Source organism: Agelaius phoeniceus, chromosome 8, assembly GCF_051311805.1.
Source record: "Agelaius phoeniceus isolate bAgePho1 chromosome 8, bAgePho1.hap1, whole genome shotgun sequence".
In the NCBI taxonomy this organism is placed as follows: domain Eukaryota; kingdom Metazoa; phylum Chordata; class Aves; order Passeriformes; family Icteridae; genus Agelaius; species Agelaius phoeniceus.
The window spans coordinates 9044960-9062839 of NC_135272.1; the positions used below are offsets into that span (position 1 = coordinate 9044960).

General features: G+C 41.2%; 1 protein-coding gene across 4 annotated transcripts in view; it reads left to right on the forward strand.

The window, feature by feature from the left end:
• The window catches only part of KIFAP3 (kinesin associated protein 3), a 70285-nt gene that overhangs the window by 39375 nt on the left and 13030 nt on the right, over positions 1-17880 (forward strand). For 3 of the 4 annotated variants that reach the window (XM_054638667.2, XM_054638668.2, XM_077181945.1), the window contains exons 18-19: positions 5427-5616; positions 10038-10137. In XM_054638667.2, coding sequence (XP_054494642.1) covers positions 5427-5616; positions 10038-10137 — 290 coding nt within the window. Of the gene's footprint in view, positions 1-5426; positions 5617-10037; positions 10138-11880; positions 11907-17880 lie in introns of all 4 variants that reach the window. The other variant, XM_077181944.1, reaches the window with a different exon arrangement.

A 17880-nucleotide genomic window follows, 5' to 3' on the forward strand; every position in this document is an offset into this window, starting at 1 on the left:
ACACCACTTCCTGCAGCAGTAAAACATCTTTTAGATAGTTGCAGCGTTGTCTATGGGATTTAGGAAGGGCCTCATGCCTAAGGTGATTTTCCAGCTCTCATTCTTTGCCCTGGGTATTTGTAATAAATGGCAAATAATGTTTGCCTTGTATGGAATTCATTGTTAATGAACAGCTTGCCTCTTTCTGGGTTAGCTAAGCTCCCTGATAGAAATCCTGCATGTTGGGAATGCTGGAATTTCACCTAAGAAGCAGGAATGTGCTGTGAACCCTCTGTGCTCTGGGGCCAGCTGTATGAGATGTTGGCCAGCTCTCTTAGAGTCAAGGAAGAGCAGACCACAGGGATTTGGTGTGGGCTTTATTTGAATAGGCAGCATGCTCTGAAAATAGATAACCTTTGACTCCAGCTTGGTGTCCTCTTCCATGAAGAGTGCTGTAGTCACTCCAGGAAAAAAGGGCTCTCCCTTCACTTGACAGGACCCCCTTTCTGTGATGCATCTTGTTGCCCTGTTACCCTGTAGCAAACATGAAAACAGAAGGGTGGGCAGAAGGGCGCTGAGGGGCTGGGGCTGCAGCTGAACTTTCCTCTGTTCATTGTTCAATTTGCCAGCAGCCTGTTTTGGTGTTGGTTGTTTTTTGTGTCTCTGCCTGCAGCAGAGTAACCACAGGCAGCTAAGAGTGTCCTGATAGTTTTTGTCTTCAAATGAAACCTGCCTTGGACCAGATTCCCTTTCAGCACTGGTGCCTGCTCTCTGGCTTTGTGGGACTGGGAAGGTGAGCCAAGCCACTGATCTGGTACCAGCATAGCAGGTTGCCAGTGAGATATCTTACATTCCTCCAAAAAGGAGGGGAAAAAAAGTTTCTCTAGTCTGCTACTTCCAATATAGGAACTTTGAGGGTGCCCTACATTTTATGGATCCACCTAAATTTAAAGACATCAATGGTTACTCTTTTTTCCTTGCCTTGCCATTAGTTCCAGCTGTCAGATTTCTGTGAGCTTCCTGTCAGAATATATTCATAGCAATGAAGCTGATTGTGAAGCAGTGACTTCAGCTTGCACAGGTGGAAGGGGTGGAAGGATTTTTTTTTCCTGCCCTGTGAAGGAATTGCCCTGCAGTGGTGCTTACCCTAAGGTAGGTGTGATAGACACCTGCAGAAGGTGATCCCTAACATCTGGTTCTCTCCTTGGTTTATAGAGGCACACAGCTAAAATCACATGCCTAACTTTCAGAGAGCTAGACAAGAGAAATCTTTTCTTTCTTAGTAAATGGTTAATTGAATCTTTGATGGAAACAGTAGGTTTTAAATGAAGAATGTAACAAATCACTAAGTAGAGCCTTGAACATAATGAGCCTTCTACTTCTTGTACAGCAGTTTTGGTTCAGTATGAGGAATCCCATCAAATGAACCCTATTACAGAGCCAATTAAAGGGCAACCACATTAAAGTGCAAAGGAAAATCTGTTTTTCATCAGCTGTGAGGGAACACAAAGCAGATCTGTGTAGCTCTGTGTTATCCTATAGTGTGTTAATCAGATACAAGGTGTGACGGAAGCCAGTGACAAAGGGGACCCTGATAGGGAACAGACACGCTCTGATAATGGGCCAGTTAACGCTTCATAATATTTCAATGCTTCAGTAGTAAACAAAGCTGCAAGGAGAACTTCAAAAAGGATGGCACATTCCTCCCAGAGTCAAGCCATACATCTTCTATGACACTTCTGGATTTATGGAAACCGAATGTTAAAAGCAGTGATGTCAGGGAGCTCCAAAGAGAATAAAATCAGCTTTGAGAATTCCTCCTTTTAAGTTTCTGACCATGACTGCGATGTTTGAGGGGGGTGCTGCTGGAAAATAGGCACATTCTGTTCACCTTCTCATTCTCCCTTGCAGTGCTTTTCCAGTAGCCTAACATTTAAAAGCACTGGAGGGCTCAAAGCTATAGCTGGATCTTCATAATTTTTTGCTTTCTGGTTTCGTGTTTGCAGAAATCCCCTTGTAAAGAAGGAGTGCTTCATGTGTTTAAAAACCAAAACCCAACCAAAACAACCCTCCCCCACAAAATAATAATAAAAAAGATTTTAATAGCTCAAAATATAATTACTGGAAGGCTTGCAGTGTTTTAGGGAATTGTTTTGCTCGAAATGTCTTTAATTTGGTTTCTTTGTGCCTTTTGGCTGTAGTCCTGCATTTACAGCTTTTCTTCCATTCTGATGTTACTCCATTAATCATTTACCCAGTGGTGGTTCTGCATATTTCCATGGAAAATCTACAGACATATCCCTGATCTAGCACTACTTAAATGAACTTCTTTAGTGTTGAGGTTCTGTAAATCATTCTAGATTATTGCAGATCTTCCTTTTCTGTGATTGCTGCCAGAATGAAACTCCTGAAAAACTAGCTCATTGATCTACTTCTGGTGCAGTCACTTCTTTGTGACATTTGTACCTTGTTGTTTTCACTGGGAATGAACAAGAACAAAGATGTCAAAGTACTTGAATGGATAAATTGTGGTTTTTAAGTATTTGCTGTTCAATTGCTAATACTTTTTCAAAATAATACTTTTCCAAAATAATTGCTAATAGTTTTCCAAAATTTAGATGAATGATAGAGGAAAAATACCTGGGGCTCTTAAACCTCTTAATATAGGATGGGAAATGTAGAATATATAGGAATACTCTGCCCTGCTGTCATGAGCTGAAGGAAAAATCAGTTAGAATCTGAGAAATGTAAAATGATTTTTGCAATAAGATAGAAGAAGTTGATGTCTATTTCTGACAGACAGTCAGCATGTTCAGACAGTGGTGTGATTGGAGCTCTGATGTCTGAAAGTGGGATACATTTAGGGCTGAAACTCTGGGAATATTCAAGTGTTTTCCAAGTGCATTGATGGTAAATGTGAATGAGGTGATTTAGCTGATGGCCTTTTGGCTTTTGAAAACTTTTCAAAGTAAACAGGATAATGTAAAAGGGATTCAGCTTTCACAGAGGTTAATCTAATTTGCTGTTTGTTAAATTTGTTTATTTTCCTCCCCTTCTTTGCAATCATGACTTCTGGGAATAGTGTTCTTGAGAGTGCACTATGATTTCTGGCACTTACAAGATGTTTCTCTAAAGCTTGTAAGTAATTTCCAACTGCTGGAGGGTGACATAACAGCCAGCCCAGGGTTTAGCTCTGGCAGATGCAGCAATGGAGCTGATTTCAAGGTGCTGGTCAGATGTCATCACTGAAAGTCATGCCTTGTCTTTTTTTATAGGTAATTTTATAAATCTCAGTGATGAGCTTGCTTTTTCCAAGTTTTTCTTTATAATCGAGAGTGGAAATGAGGGAAAAAAAAATCAAGAGGTGTTCTTTTCCAAGCAGTATGAGGTGTGGGTGTTTGTTGGGTTTTGGTCTTGTCTTTTCTCCCTTCCTAAGGCTGCAGTAATCCTGCCAGACCCAAAGTGGGATTTTGCTTCCCTGGGCACTAAGAATATCTGTAGATCCCACAGGTGATACCTGGTGTGGAAGCTGTGCAGGACACCAGGTTTTGGACAGGATCAGTGAACAGGAGTGCCAGGAAGGTGAGGAGTGGAATTAGCAAGGTCTAGGAATTAGTGTTGATCAAAGGTGGAATTGGAGAAATTGAGAATAATGAAATCTTGGATGTTCTAGATGCCTGTTGGCAATGCCAGAGAAGCCTTTGCCAGACTGGCAGGGCTTTTGTGTCATCCACCAGCCCAAAGGTGGAAAAGGCACAGGGCAGAGAGTGTGGAACACATATGACAGCAATGAAGACAAGGCTGGTTGAATATTGAGTCAGTTTAAAAGTCAGTCCAGTCAGCCTATGGAGCTTTCAGAAGTTTAACCTGAGCTCCTGAGCCAGCTGATTCTGCCTTCTCTGCCATTTTATGGCCTCTGGTTGTAGACAGATGTACTTTGGCATGTCAGAAATTCCCACTTCCACAAGCAAGGCATTGTCACTAATTGTGTGACATCTTCCTGTTCAGGGCTAAGTTAAACAGATTTTTAAAGCCTTAGATCTCTGAGGAAAGTCTGTCTAGATCATGTGTTCACCACCATGAAGGTTCAGAAATTATTTTCAAATATCTTTTGTAGTTAGGTTAGAAGACAGTGGAGTGGGATGTGTTCCATAAGGATATTTCTTCCCACAAGAAGAAACATTCTTGCTAAGGGATATTATTCTTGCTCACAATACTTTGGTTTGAAAAAGCACCAGGTGGGGTGCATTATTTGTGACTATTCCCAAATGGATACCACCTGCAGATTTCATATGTTGATGAGCTTCCTAGAGATAGCTGGGCCTTATCATCCCAGCAGGATTGAGGAGCTGAGTGTTACCCATGGGAAATCACCAGCCCTAAATCTGCTCTCTTCAGAGATCCCTCTCAGAACAGCTGATTGCAGTGGCCATAGGCTGTCTCACTTGATGCTGCTGTTCCTTTACATGACTATCACAGCACTTGAGTACAATTAGGCTGTAATCCAGATTGAAATGTCATGCCTGCATGGTTTTCCATAGTGACTGGAACCTATATCCTGTTTTACTCAGCTTTCTGGAGAAGTTCCCCTCAGAGTTTACTTGCCTACCATTTTTGTGGTTGTTAGACATCATACATAAAATTTGACATGAAGTTGAAATTAAATTCTTGCTGGAGCTCATGAAAGGAAAGAAATTTATTGGTTTTATCACAGCTTGTTTTCTTAATAGAGGTTTTTAGTAACTAGTTGTCCTAGGAAATGCTCATCTAATGAAGATGTGCAGGGTATTTGGCCAGTGTTAATAATTAATTACTAAAAATCCCCTGAAGATTGACAGTAATTGGGTCTTCTTAATTAAACCAAATCAGGAGACTGCTGATGGAACTGTTCTGTTCAAAGCAGGAGTTTTTTCTGGATGGAGTGAAGTTCCAAACAATGAAGGGAAGATTGTACTGCTGTAGCACAAACCCAAATAATGCCCAGTGCTTGCAAAATCCCTTTTGCTCAAAGAACATGCAGCTGAACAGAGCATTTAAGTCACTGGGCCCTGAACTGGCATCTTTTGCTGATGTTGGCATCCCCTGATGTCACTATAGGACACAAAACAGCACAAGCACACACACTGCTGCTCTCAAGGTGAAGAAAAAGGGAAGATTAATTTCTGACTCAAACATTTATAGATTTCCAAAAGTGACAGTGGACTGGAGGGTGACAGTGCCACCTCTCCAATGACACTGGACAGTCCATCAAGTTTCTCCTCCTCCATAAAAGAATGCAAAACAATAATTTATTTACAGAAAGTGTGTGAGAAAGTTCGTTACAAGAATGGAAACATCAGAAGGCTTAGAAAAAAATCTTAAAAAATCAGGAAATGGCAGGGTGTCACCCTGTTGCACCAGCTTTGTCTACAACTATTCCTAAACCAGCGTGTGGTGATTTTTACCAGGAATATGATGAGGAATGGGCTAAAAAAATCCAGACGGAGAAGTTCCGATGGCACAACTCGCAGTGGCTGGAGATGGTGGAGAGCCGGCAGATGGACGACAGCGAGCAGTACCTGTATGGGGATGATCCCATCGAGCCCTACATCCACGAGGGGGACATTCTGGAGAGACCTGACCTCTTCTATAATGCAGGTAAAGCAGCACTGGCAGCGTTCAGCACTGGGATTGCCACCTCTGCATTTGCAGGGGGAGCTTGAGCTGGGCCTGACTCAAAGCAGGACAGTTCCTGTTTTGTGGCATTGGGAGCAGCACTGATCAGCCAAGGATGGGCTTGTCCTTGCTAAGGTTGATGCCATGGAGGGGCTACCTAGAACAAGATTAAGACAATAAAAGTGGGTGTTTATTGAAGGTCTTCAAATAGCTACACCTTGGGCATCTGTTTCTCTCCTTGGTTTATAGAGGCACAGAGCTAAAATCACATGCCTAACTTTTGAATAGCTAGACAAGAGAAATCTTTTCTTTCTTAGTAAATGGTTAATTGAATCTTTCATGTAAACAGTAGGTTTTAAATGAAGAATGTAACAAATCACTAAGTAGAGCCTTGAACATAATGAGCCTTCTACTTATTGTACAGCAGTGTTGGCTCAGTATGAGGAATCCCATCAAATGAACCCTATTACAGAGCCAATTAAAGGGCAACCACATTAAAGTGCAAAGGAAAATCTGTTTTTCATTCCTCCTTGGGCAGCCTCCTCCAAAAGCCTCCAAGGGGCTGCACCCAAGATGGACAGTGGTCATGAGTTTTTCAGACAATTAAAAGTTTTTTAATTTACATACCAAGGGTTAATCCTCCAATTACAGCTTCAGATAATGAAGTCATATTCCCCCAGTTTGCTCCTCCCCATTTCACTTTTTGTTTGTACTTTTCTGACCAAAATGTGAAGACAGCAGCTAGCACTCTATATAGAATTTAGAGTTATACACTAAATCAGTACTGGAGTTGAAAAATAGAAAAGCTAAATTCCTAAGGCATTGGGATGATAGTGATGGATTAAGTACTGGATATCCATGATTTTAGGAAATGTTACAGGTCTTCAGGAATATGAGTAGACCTGTCTCAGAGAGCTGATGGACCATGACAGTGGAGTCAAGTAAAGGTGGCCCAGCCTTGTTCTTCCCACCTATTTCTTGTGTCCATAGTTTATTTGCTCTGTAAACAAAATCCTCTCATCCCTGTTAAATTCACAGCTGTGTGGATTTATGCTGGATTTTGTTCTGCCTATTGTGTTAGTTGCGCAGTGGGATTTTTATTGCAGATATTGATGAAAGATTTCAGTTTGCTGATTCTCAGCAAACTTGCAGATTCCTCAGCAGAGGCCATCATTTCATGACTTTAAACTAATCTATCTGTATGATTTTTTGCTGTTGTATATCTAGGATTTAGGGAGGTGTGTGAATCTCCTCTGGAAATGCTGATTTATCTAATCCAGTGTTGCCAGCTGTTCAGGACGAGGGTGCAATAAAACTTTGCAGCAGACAATAATGAAATAATTTGGCCTAGTGGATAAATGTCTTCATAACTTTTTGTAACTAGGAGTTGGCTTACCCTCTCCAACTTGTGGGTTTAGATCCTTTTCAAACTCCTGGATAACTGACTGCATGAATTTTTGCTTTTTTTTTAATTGCTGGGTTTGAGTCTGTGTTTTTGATTTTCCACACAAGTGTCCAGTCCTCTGCCATGAAGCATGAGTCACAAAACTCTGTGACTCTGGATCCATTTGTAGGAAGAGTAATTAGAAAAACAAAACCACTAAACCCCATTGTCTTCACTCATAGCTGCTGCAAGAAAATAATTGTGCAAGATCTCAGTAGCATTTCAAATACTGTTCTCAAAGGATATCAGAACATAAAGCTTCTTTTTCTTCTGCCATAGCAACTTGCCTCTTAGTGTGATAGTTTTTCCCTTTTGGATTTTTTGTGCTGGAATTGATACTTGACTGGAAAGGAAGGGTAGAATTCTGGTGATATGTTCTGCAGATGTTTGAAATGTGGTTTTGGTTTTAAAAGTAGCCCTTTTTAAAGAGTGGCTATATTCAAAAGGTAGATTCACTTCTCAGGTTCATTGCAGCAAATGTCAGTAATTTTGTGCTCCTGCAATTTCCTAGACTTCAACTTTTGAAATGTGGCATCTCAAAAGGGACATAATATTCCTTTGAAAGTTAAGGTACCAATTGGAGCAGAGATTTGGGTTCTGAAGGACAGATCATTACATTACTTAGTGAACAAAAACAAACTCAAACCCACCAAAAGTACAAATCTTTGTGCAGTCAGAAATCAAATACTTGTATTTCAGTTTGATAATTTTAGAAGTGATCTACACTGATGGCTGACAGTACGAGTCCCACCTTGACCATAATCGTTTTTGAGCTCACTGATGGCAAGATGAGTTCCTTAATTCATGACAGACCAATCTCTCTCTTGCACAGTAATTTAAATCTACATGAAAAATGTGGTAGAATCTCTGAAGTTACCTTCCTGAGCTCAGTGCCTCTCTTGCTCTGAAAGTACATAACCTAATTTATGTTGAAATGTACATAACAACAGATGTCCTTTAACTGTGTAATCACATTTTCTGCAGCTGATGCTCTCCATGTGCTTTCATTTTCCTATAAATTCATGGGAGCCATAACTCTGAGTGTTATGGTTTGACTGTTAACACTCTTGATTGAAGACACTTTAAGTAGTGGTAGCAGTAGCCTCAGAGTTAAAATGCAGTGCTTGCTTTATTAATACAGAGACATATGTTGTATTCAAGTTTCTCTTAACCTAGCCTGGCTATTGAGAATTCACAGTCACTTACATGGATTGCTTTTGATCTGAAGTACTGCAGGTATAAAAGTGACAATGGTCCTCCTCATTTCAGTTCAGTGGAGCATACAGACTAGGAGGTGAGCTAGAAAAATTTGGCACAAGCCTTAATAAAGGCTATTTCAACTTTCACTTCTTTGGACATTTTCTCTTTGTGTGATGTCACAGGGCACCCATGTCCTCTGAACATGCTGAGAGACAGGAATATTGATCCCTGCCAGAACTCCTGCTTGTCAACTCATACTCCTTCACATACTGTACACACATGTCTGCAATTAGAACATGGCCATGTACAGCAATCTGATGCTGCTACAATGTGGTCTGATCATGGCTGGCATTTTTCATTTGCAATCTGCTGCCTTGCATTCAGTCACTTTCCCATGAGGTATTATCTTCTAAATGAATCTCTGTAGCACCTCATCAAATGTCTGTTAGAAATCTAGATGTGTCAATTCTATTCCTTTTATCACTTGTCACTATATTATCTTCAAAAAACATCAGGTAAATTCATAAAGCACGGGGAGATTTGTTTGAATGCCAGAGTCGTCATCTCTAAGCCCTTGTGTCTGTAAGTAACTTTGCACTGCTTCCTGTGCAGGCAGTTTTAGTAGTTTGGAAACCACAGAGGTTAAGCTAAGTGGCCTGTGACTCCCTGGATCTTATCTCTCTTTCTTTAAAGTGGAATGGCATTTGTAACTTCCTAGTCATTAGGAATCTCTGTGTTCCCTCTCTTAAACTCTTAATGGATCAGTCTGGATGTACCTGTTTCTGCCCTGGTTTATGGGGATGCTTTCTGCACTTCAGGTCTGGAATGGTTTTCATACAGTGATGGAGACAAACTGATGTAGGGGCTGTTTAAATGAAAGAGCTTGTTTTATCTGATTAGAGCCTAATACTAATTACCAAGTAAGAACTGTGCCCTTAATATTAAAAAGAAATGTGTTTTGTGAATGGGAGCAGCAAAGAGTTAAGCTGGGCTCTCATTCATCTGGGGTCAGTTCAGTGCCTTTACTTCAAAGACACTCTCTGGGTTTACACTGATGTAACAGAAGGAAGATGTTAGCTCCTGATTTTCTTTTCCTCATAAAGCAGGCAGAGACTGTGAAGCCTTTAAGGAATACTTCTGGCTTTACAAATGTCTGCATCTTCACCTGTAATGTAGTGCTGTAATGTAAAGGGAGCACAGAAAATCTGTAACCTGTGCTCTTGAGAGGATATCACAGGAAAAGCCTGCCCTTGTTGGAAAGAGCTCTGGGATATTAAAAGATGGGCAAGATAAAATAAATAATTCTGAAGTCACTTTCTTGTTTTTCTCTACAAGTTTGAAGAGATACAGTGGTGCAGTATAAAATCTGAACAATTAAGATCTTTGCTGGTTTTTTATTTTTATGCTGTTGGCCCAGATTAATGTTTTACCTTTTTCATTACTTATTCTCTGGGCTTATTTTGATGGGTGAGACAAGATTTTCTTGAAATAACTTTTATAGTCTTAAGGAAGAAGGGCTAAGAGAATCTTTCTTAGGTAAAGCATTTTTCAGGGCAGTGGGCTGAAGCTCCTTGGAGCACCAGTAAAGACTTTTACGTACTTGAAGTTGCTGGGTTTCAGTATTATTGTTGATTTTTGTTCCTCACAGAAATACTGTAAGTTAAATTCCTAATGAATTGCTAAAAGAAACCAGGACAGGTGGTTTTGCCCGCTTGCCCTCAATCCTGCTCTTGACAAGTGGCTGTGTTTTGTTTTCTAGATGGGCTGATAGTCCCTGATGGAGCAGTGAGTCCGGATATCTTTGGGGATTACCAGCTGCAGAATGGAGACCTGGTTGGGCAGCACCCCTTCTCTGCCAAGTAAGTTGTTCCTCCTGAAGAATTCTTATCATCCAACAATGGCTCTTCAAGTTTCTTTCAGGGCTTCATTTGTAGTGCTCAGTAATTACTGCCCCCATAGCTGTAGGAATGATTTCCACTGCACGAGCAGTTCTAGTTTGTTGTCTGAATCACATGTCTGTTTTAGCATCCTAACATGTAGTAGTGCAATGATTTCCACTGCACAGGCAGTTCTAGTTTGTTGTCTGAATCACATGTCTGTTTTAGCATCCTAACATGTTGTAGTGGAATGATTTCCACTGCATGAGCAGTTCTAGTTTGTTGTCTGAATCACATGTCTGTTTTAGCATCCTGACATGTTGTAGTGCAATGATTTCCACTGCACAGGCAGTTCTAGTTTGTTGTTCTGAATCACATGTCTGTTTTAGCATCCTGACATGTTGTAGTGCAATGATTTCCACTGCATGAGCAGTTCTAGTTTGTTGTTCTGAATCACATGTCTGTTTTAGCATCCTGACATGTAGTAGTGGAATGATTTCCACTGCATGAGCAGTTCTAGTTTGTTGTCTGGATCACATGTCTGTTTTAGCATTCTAACATGTTGTAGTGGAATGATTTCCACTGCATGAGCAGTTCTAGTTTGTTGTCTGAATCACATGTCTGTTTTAGCATCCTGACATGTTGTAGTGCAATGATTTCCACTGCATGAGCAGTTCTAGTTTGTTGTTCTGAATCACATGTCTGTTTTAGCATCCTGACATGTTGTAATACACCACAGCTTTCCAAAAGCTGGGGAATAGAACAATCACACAGAATACACCACCTCTTATGACAACTACTCAGACACTCTTCAGACACTGGGAAACATCTAGAGAGAGGCTTGAGATGCTGATTACCCAGATGATGTTTGTTTCCAGTATTCCTAAATTTAAAAGAAGTCTTTCAGCTGCTGTGGGTTTGGTGGTTTTTGGTCTTTTTCCATTAATCTAAGTCTTCCCAAGGTATTCTCAGTTAGATTCCTGAAAATGGGCTATAGGGGCAAAAGGCATCAGCTTTTGCTAATATTCTGGGAGATCTTTCTCTGAATTTCCCCTCTGCTCAAAGACCTCTCCCTCTCAATGTTGGCAAGTTGTTCCAGTTTAAATTTCTGAGTAAACTTCTCCCATGAGTTCAAAAGAGAAAAGACTCATTTACAAGAATGGAATCTTCATAAATCCTGATGCTGTAGAGTTTAGGAAGTGCCTTTTATAAAACATGAATTCTGTGCATTCATGAGCAGGAAATACTTCAAACACTTGATAGTCAAGGTACAGCATTCACTTGACCAAGATCCAGCTATCTGGATATGCCCAGCCCTGGGGCTGAAGCTGTTTCTTTCCAGAGGAAGAATGTTCTTTTCACCACTAACACCTTACATTTGTAAAATGCAAGTCATTCACAGTAGGTACAGCTGAAGTAAAAAAGATTTTCCTGCCTTACTTTGGCTTCCTGTAATTAGTCAAGGGTGGTGGACAGTTACTTTTGTTGGTTTATTCTACTGTGATGCCCCAGAAAGCTGAACATTGAGTGTGGGTTAGAGTGGTGGTAACATTTTTAAGGATAAATTAAAATAACTAACATGCTCAGGGAACAAAAAAAGCAGGATTTAAGATGGATCTTCTAGAAAAAAGTAAATATTTCTACTCGGTAAGTGTGAGTCTGTGTTTGGGGAGGGGATGCTGGTGCCTGGACTGATCATTTCCAAATGTTCAACCTTTGTTGCAGAGCTTGCAGGTGGGAGAGAAACTGAGGTAAGTGTGAGCTCTGTGCTGCTCTTGGGGTCTCAGTGGGTGACTCACCCTTTTTAACTTCACCATAGACACAGAACCACGAGGTGATGGATTTCTCTGTACACCAGAACATTGGAGGGTGCTCCCTGTGGTCTCCAGGCCCACCTGGAGGTGTGGGGAAAGGTGTGTAGGGTAGAACTTGCAAACTCCTTACTTAGTGAACTTAGAGAAAGTCCCAGTCAAGATACTCTGAAAACAGAGAGTTTTCAGCTGGGAAACAAAAGCATCTTCAATGTCCTTGGTTAAAAGTGAAGGCACATCAGTCTCATCAGGGATCTCTAACAGTAACCTGCTTTTTAATCTGATTGTATTCCAACAGACATGAGTAGCAAAATACATCTGGTGTATTCCTAGTTAAATTAAGTATTGGTCGAATTTTCTTGCATGTTTTAAGGCAAGAAAATTCTGCAGGTTGGCCCATTGCTGATGGCCTCTGGAAATATTGGGATTTCTGTTTTCTAGGAAGATTTCTTTCAATCTGATTGCTCCATGGACTTATCTGCAGTCCAGACACACAGACTAATTGGAAACAGTGTGGAGTGTGCAAATGTTCTGTCTTATTTGTAGCAGAGCAGGAGTGAATTGTTTGATAGAATAGATACTGGCAGCTGAGTGGTGAATCTGACTTCTCACATGTGGGTCATTATGGGCTGGAGCTGCCTGGCGCCAGCAGCCAGGATTTCCTGATGCTCAGACCTAATGTAAAATGCATTAGTGCTCCAAGGCATGAGCCATGGAATTGCCAGTCCCATGGGTCTGGAGCTCCCTTTTCCCAACTGGAATTGGTGTTGGAAGGTAAAACCATACGTGCTACAGAGCCTAATTAAAAATAATAGCAGCAAGTCAAGGCGCTTTTTATGTGTTATATAGTGTACATTTCAGCCATACCAAAACATAATTCTGGGGGATTTTTATGCTTACAGTTTAAAGCTAACAAGAACCTTATGTCAAGGATTTATTTTTAACCAGTTCCAGCTTTTAATAAATCAAGATTTTTGTTATAAAAAATGGTTCATTTTTTCTATTAATAATACTTGAATATGTTTTCAGGAACTTTTTTAGCAAGAAAGCTGAGTTGTGGTTTTCATAGACAATTAGCAAGTCAGTTAATAGTAACATGTCTTGGAAGTTCAGAGAGAGATTGCTAATTATGAGTAGATTCTGGGTTTTGGTCTTTTAATTTGTTATACTTTTTCATTTATTATACATTTATTTGTTATGCCTCTGTCTTCTGGTCTTTGCCTTTTATATTGGGCTTTTCAATTCTGTAATAGAAGCAGTTTTTGCTAAGCAATGGGGTGAGTTCTGAAATCTCTTTGTCATTTAAGAGAGAGTCTCTTTGCCACTTCAGACCACCCTGTGAATTTTGAGGTAGGTAACAACCATGAGCTGACTTCTTGCTTCTCAGCCTTGAATAATTTAATCCTTTCTTCTCCTCTCTGCATTCCTATGAGAAAGAATGAGGATATGTTACCTCTTTAATTTCTCTGAGGCTGTTTCCTGTCCTTGCAATGTGCTCACAGTGGATCAGGACTTTGCCTTGCCTCCAGGAGGGCTGAAAAGGCAGCCAGAAAGTCCCATGGTTTTAGTGGCTGCTGAGAAGCTGAGTTTGTGTTGTACTGGTGTTGGTGCCCTCAGCGCATTACCAGGGCTTGAGTGTGTTCTGAGCACCATCCTAATTTTTAGAGCCAAAGAACTGTGTCTGTGAGGAATGGCTCTCAAGGACCACAGTGGAACTCAAGCTGTCTGGAAGATTCTCTCTGGAAGTTCTGTTTGATAACCCAGCCCACACCACCTGCCATGTGTCCTATTGTTACTCCAGTTTCATTGTGAACTCTCAGGGCTGGGAGATGCTGTTCTAGCAGAGCTCCAGGGCACCCAGAAAACTCAGATCCTTTTCAAACCAGGACACTCTGCCATTGCAGTTCCAGGCTGCTTCATTTGGGAAGATTCAGGTGCAAAGGTGCAGTTGCTGAAGTGGTTGACTCTCCAGTAATGCAGCAGGGATACCACCAGCATCTCCTGTGGAGTCCCTGCCCCAGGAGACCCTGGACCCACACACCTGGAGCTGCTGCACAGTGCTAGGAGGGTAGGGAGATGCTTTTGTGAAATCAGGCAGAACAGGAATTCCAAATAGTTGAATTATTGGTAGGCATCTGCACTCACTGGGTTATCACACTGGGGCTGTTCTTCCCTGTCATTTTCAAGAGGGAAACATGAAGTGGCAGCATTGGCAGTAAAAGCATCTCTTGATCTGGGGAAAGAGGCTTTTTTTCAAAGACACTGCCTTCCCTTCATGGGAATCTTTTACTTTGAAACCTGGAGTAGTGTTACTCTCAGGAACTGGAAATGCCACCTCACCTCATCATGCACTGTGAAGTAAAGAGCAACTTTGAAGGGAATTGTAAAAGTATCTAGCCCTGAATTCACTTTGTATTCAGGACATGTCCACATCCTGATAATTGTTATTTCTGTTACTTGTCATCATGAAGCAGAAGCAGCACAAAAGTGAAGACCTGGGCAGCTGCCATTTTTCTGGTAGTGCCACCCAGGGAAATGCTGTGTTTCTGGGGATCTAGCCTGTGTGTTCTGCAGCTCCTGTTTACAGCTCTTATCCATGAACTATATTCTTAGTGGAGTTGTACTGTTACCTATGAGGCCTATAAATAGAATTATTTCAGAATGTAACATCCACAGGAGCAGTGATCAAGTCCATAAACAGCATCTCTTGTTTTCCTCAAAGGTTTGGAGCATAATGCAGACAGATTGTAAGGTATGTTTTCCATTCAGCAGAAAAGATGTGGCTGAGGAGGTTGTTTTGACAGCTTCTATCCAGGTTTTTTTCATTGGCTGGGAAAAGACTTTTGTGATTAGATTACCAGCTTTGAATCATCTTTCTGTCTTTCAGAAGCAGATGGGCATTAGGCATAGATTTGAAATTTTCATCTGTTATGAAAATCTGAATTCAAGGTTTCTGGTTCTGATAAGGCTTAATATTGAGTGAAAGTTTTATGATTGTGGCAAACAAAAATCCCTCACCTTTGGCTGATGTGATGACAGCTTAGTGTCTGAGCTGCAGGGGATAAAGACCAGCTGAAAGACATCTTCCAGAATCTATGGTCATTCATCACATTTTAATCACCTTCTGGAGACTAATTACTTTCTTAAGACACAAACATAATAGTGATGGCTAAATACCTTATAATAGAGATAGCCACAGTATTTTTCTTGCCCCTTGGGGAAGAGGCAACTTCTTAACCTTTCCCAGCTACAGCTAGGTAATGGTACAAACTCTGAGTGCAAAAGCCAATTTTTGGTTAATATCCTCAACAGAGCTCTCAAATCTTCTCAGTCTATAGCTTTGAAAAGATTAATAGTTAGGAATGCTAGAGCTGGCCAGAACTCTTTTTTTTTTTTTTTTTTTTTCCCCTGAGGAAGTTTTTCTCCAGTGCAGGATCCTTTAACCTTGTTATAAAATGCAGCAGAGCTGCCATTGCCCAAGCCTCATTTTCTCTGAGCCAAGGCCTTGCTGTGTGTGCTGTTCCCAGCACTGTTCATGTGCACTCCCAGCTCTTCCCAGCAGAGATCTGACTGAGGCTTCTTCCCAGGAAGCACTGAGGTTTGGCATGCCAAGCACAGCCAGTTTGATGGGGTGACTGCATGTCTCTGTCCTTGGTGGGACAGCTTTCCTCTGCCTGCATTTACAGCCTAAAGCTGTGCCTGCATGTTTTTGCCATGACAGGTCCCTGGGATGTTCTGGGGGCTCAGTGCCTGCAGCCAGGCCCTTGCAGGCTGCTCTGTGCTGGCCCCAGGGAAGCTGTGGCTGCTCCTGGCAAATTCCAGGTTGCACAGCCAGGCTCTTGTGTCTGGGCTTGATGGAAACAGGAGCTGGCCACAGCTCCTGGTGCTCCAACACTCTCAGTGGGACTTGGCTCATCTGTAGCTGAGCTAAGCATGTCTGATGTCTGCATGTGCTGCAAGTCCACCCTGAATGGCAGGAATGCTCCTATCCATGGCCTTTTTTCACTTGGAAACCTGGGAATTTTCATGGTGGAACAACCCAGAGCTGTAGCCTTTCACTGCCATTGATTGCTGCAGTGTGGTGTGAATTCCCATCTGGGTCAACTACAGGAACTGCAAATGTGCACTTTGTGAATGATTATCAAATTGCTTTTAAATGGTTGTACCTGTAACTTGCATCCTACTTTGACATCTAGAGCTGTGTTCCAGACAGATCCTCACCTTCAGTTAGATTTGCTGAAGGAAAGGGTTGAAGGACTTGGTGATCTTGGTGCCCCAGCCAGGGAGTGTGTCTCATCCATCCTCTGTTTTCAGTAAAGTTCAGCACAATTTATTTAGAATTTGGAACATTCCCTTCCCAGCCTTTCAGGAGGTAAGAACCATCTTGCAGGCTGTCTCTGAGGGTGAAAATTGAAAACCCACTGTGTTAGCAGACAGCAGCAGGGATCAGAGGCAGAACAAACTGTTCCATGCTCCTTTAGACAAAAATTGTTCTCATGCAGGGTCTGTGCTGAGAGTACTCACATCTTTCCTCCCCATTTGAAGAGAGGCAGTAATACTTCCCTGTCTTAGAGGTGGTCATATACTGAGTATAAAATCTTTTAATTAATGGAAAGAAAACCTGAAAGAGTATAAATTACTATTACAAGATGATTCTACTTTGAATCATTTTACCATAATGATATTTCCTACAGCTCTGGGCAGAATTTCTTCTTTTCCACAGTTAAACCTTATTTTAAAAACAAAACCCAACTTAGTTGCCTTTGCAATATGTTCAGCAGAGTTGTACTCAGCTTCTGCCATTTGGACACTATTTAATTTGCATTTCCCAGGAGAATTAAATTAGGTTTTATTAGTAAATTGGGCCTATAACCTTGCAGGCAGGTTTTATTAGTTTATCACACATCAGTATTAGCAAATTGTAAATCCCACTGAAAGGAATTTGAAAAGACCTTAAAGAAAAGCCCAGAACCAATGAAGTTCCTGGACACAAATAAGGGAGTTTATTTTGGTTGGTTCATGTATTTTTTTTTAATCCCACAAAAATCTTCTTAGTGGCAGCAGAGTCCCCTTTTTATCATATTCTGTTATCCTAACTGTGCCTACAAGTTTAGTTTTATGGAAGTTAAAGGCACTGACTATTCCTGGGGACCTGGCAGAGATGTTTTGTTCCTCAGTGCCTATGCAGGTGCTACATACTCCTGGAATTGAGATTTTACATCTAAAAGAATGTGAGAAGGAAGTGGGAGCTGCTGCCTTTTGGAGGGTTTTGGTCACAGTCTGGGACAAGTTTATTGAATAAAGACTTCACTTGACTGCTCCAGGTCCTGCCTGGATCATGGCTCAGCTAAAATGCCCCAAAATTCACTGTGTAGTTATTCTCCTTCAGTACTGACCTGTGGCACTGGGGCTTCCAGAACAGCAAGGCTTCATTGCTGAGAGCTTTGGAATGAGAGCTTCAATTTCCTTGTGTCTTACAGGAATTTGTTTCTGCATCAGTACTAAACTAGAGCACTCTCTCTTTCTGGTTTGGTGGGGTTTTTTGGGATTTTTTTTTTGTGTGTGTGATTTTTGTTGTTGTGGGGCTTTTTGTTTTGTTTTTGGGGGGTTTTGTTTGCTTTGGTTTGGTTTTTTTGGGGTCTTGTCATATTCCTGCTGGCTGTCACTTCATTATTTTTTCACACTGTCTGCTCAAAGCCTTGTTTATAGAGGTGCTGCAGCCTGATCATATAATCCAGTTCAGGTGTCACTAATAAGTGTCTGACCAAATTCTGCTGTTATGCTGTGGACAGTTACTGGAGCATTTTGGAAGACAGGTGTCTGATTATTCCAGAGTATGAAGATTTTACCCTGTGGCAGTTCATCAATGTGATTTTCCCAGAGTTTGGAGAATTTTTGCACCACTGAAAGATTA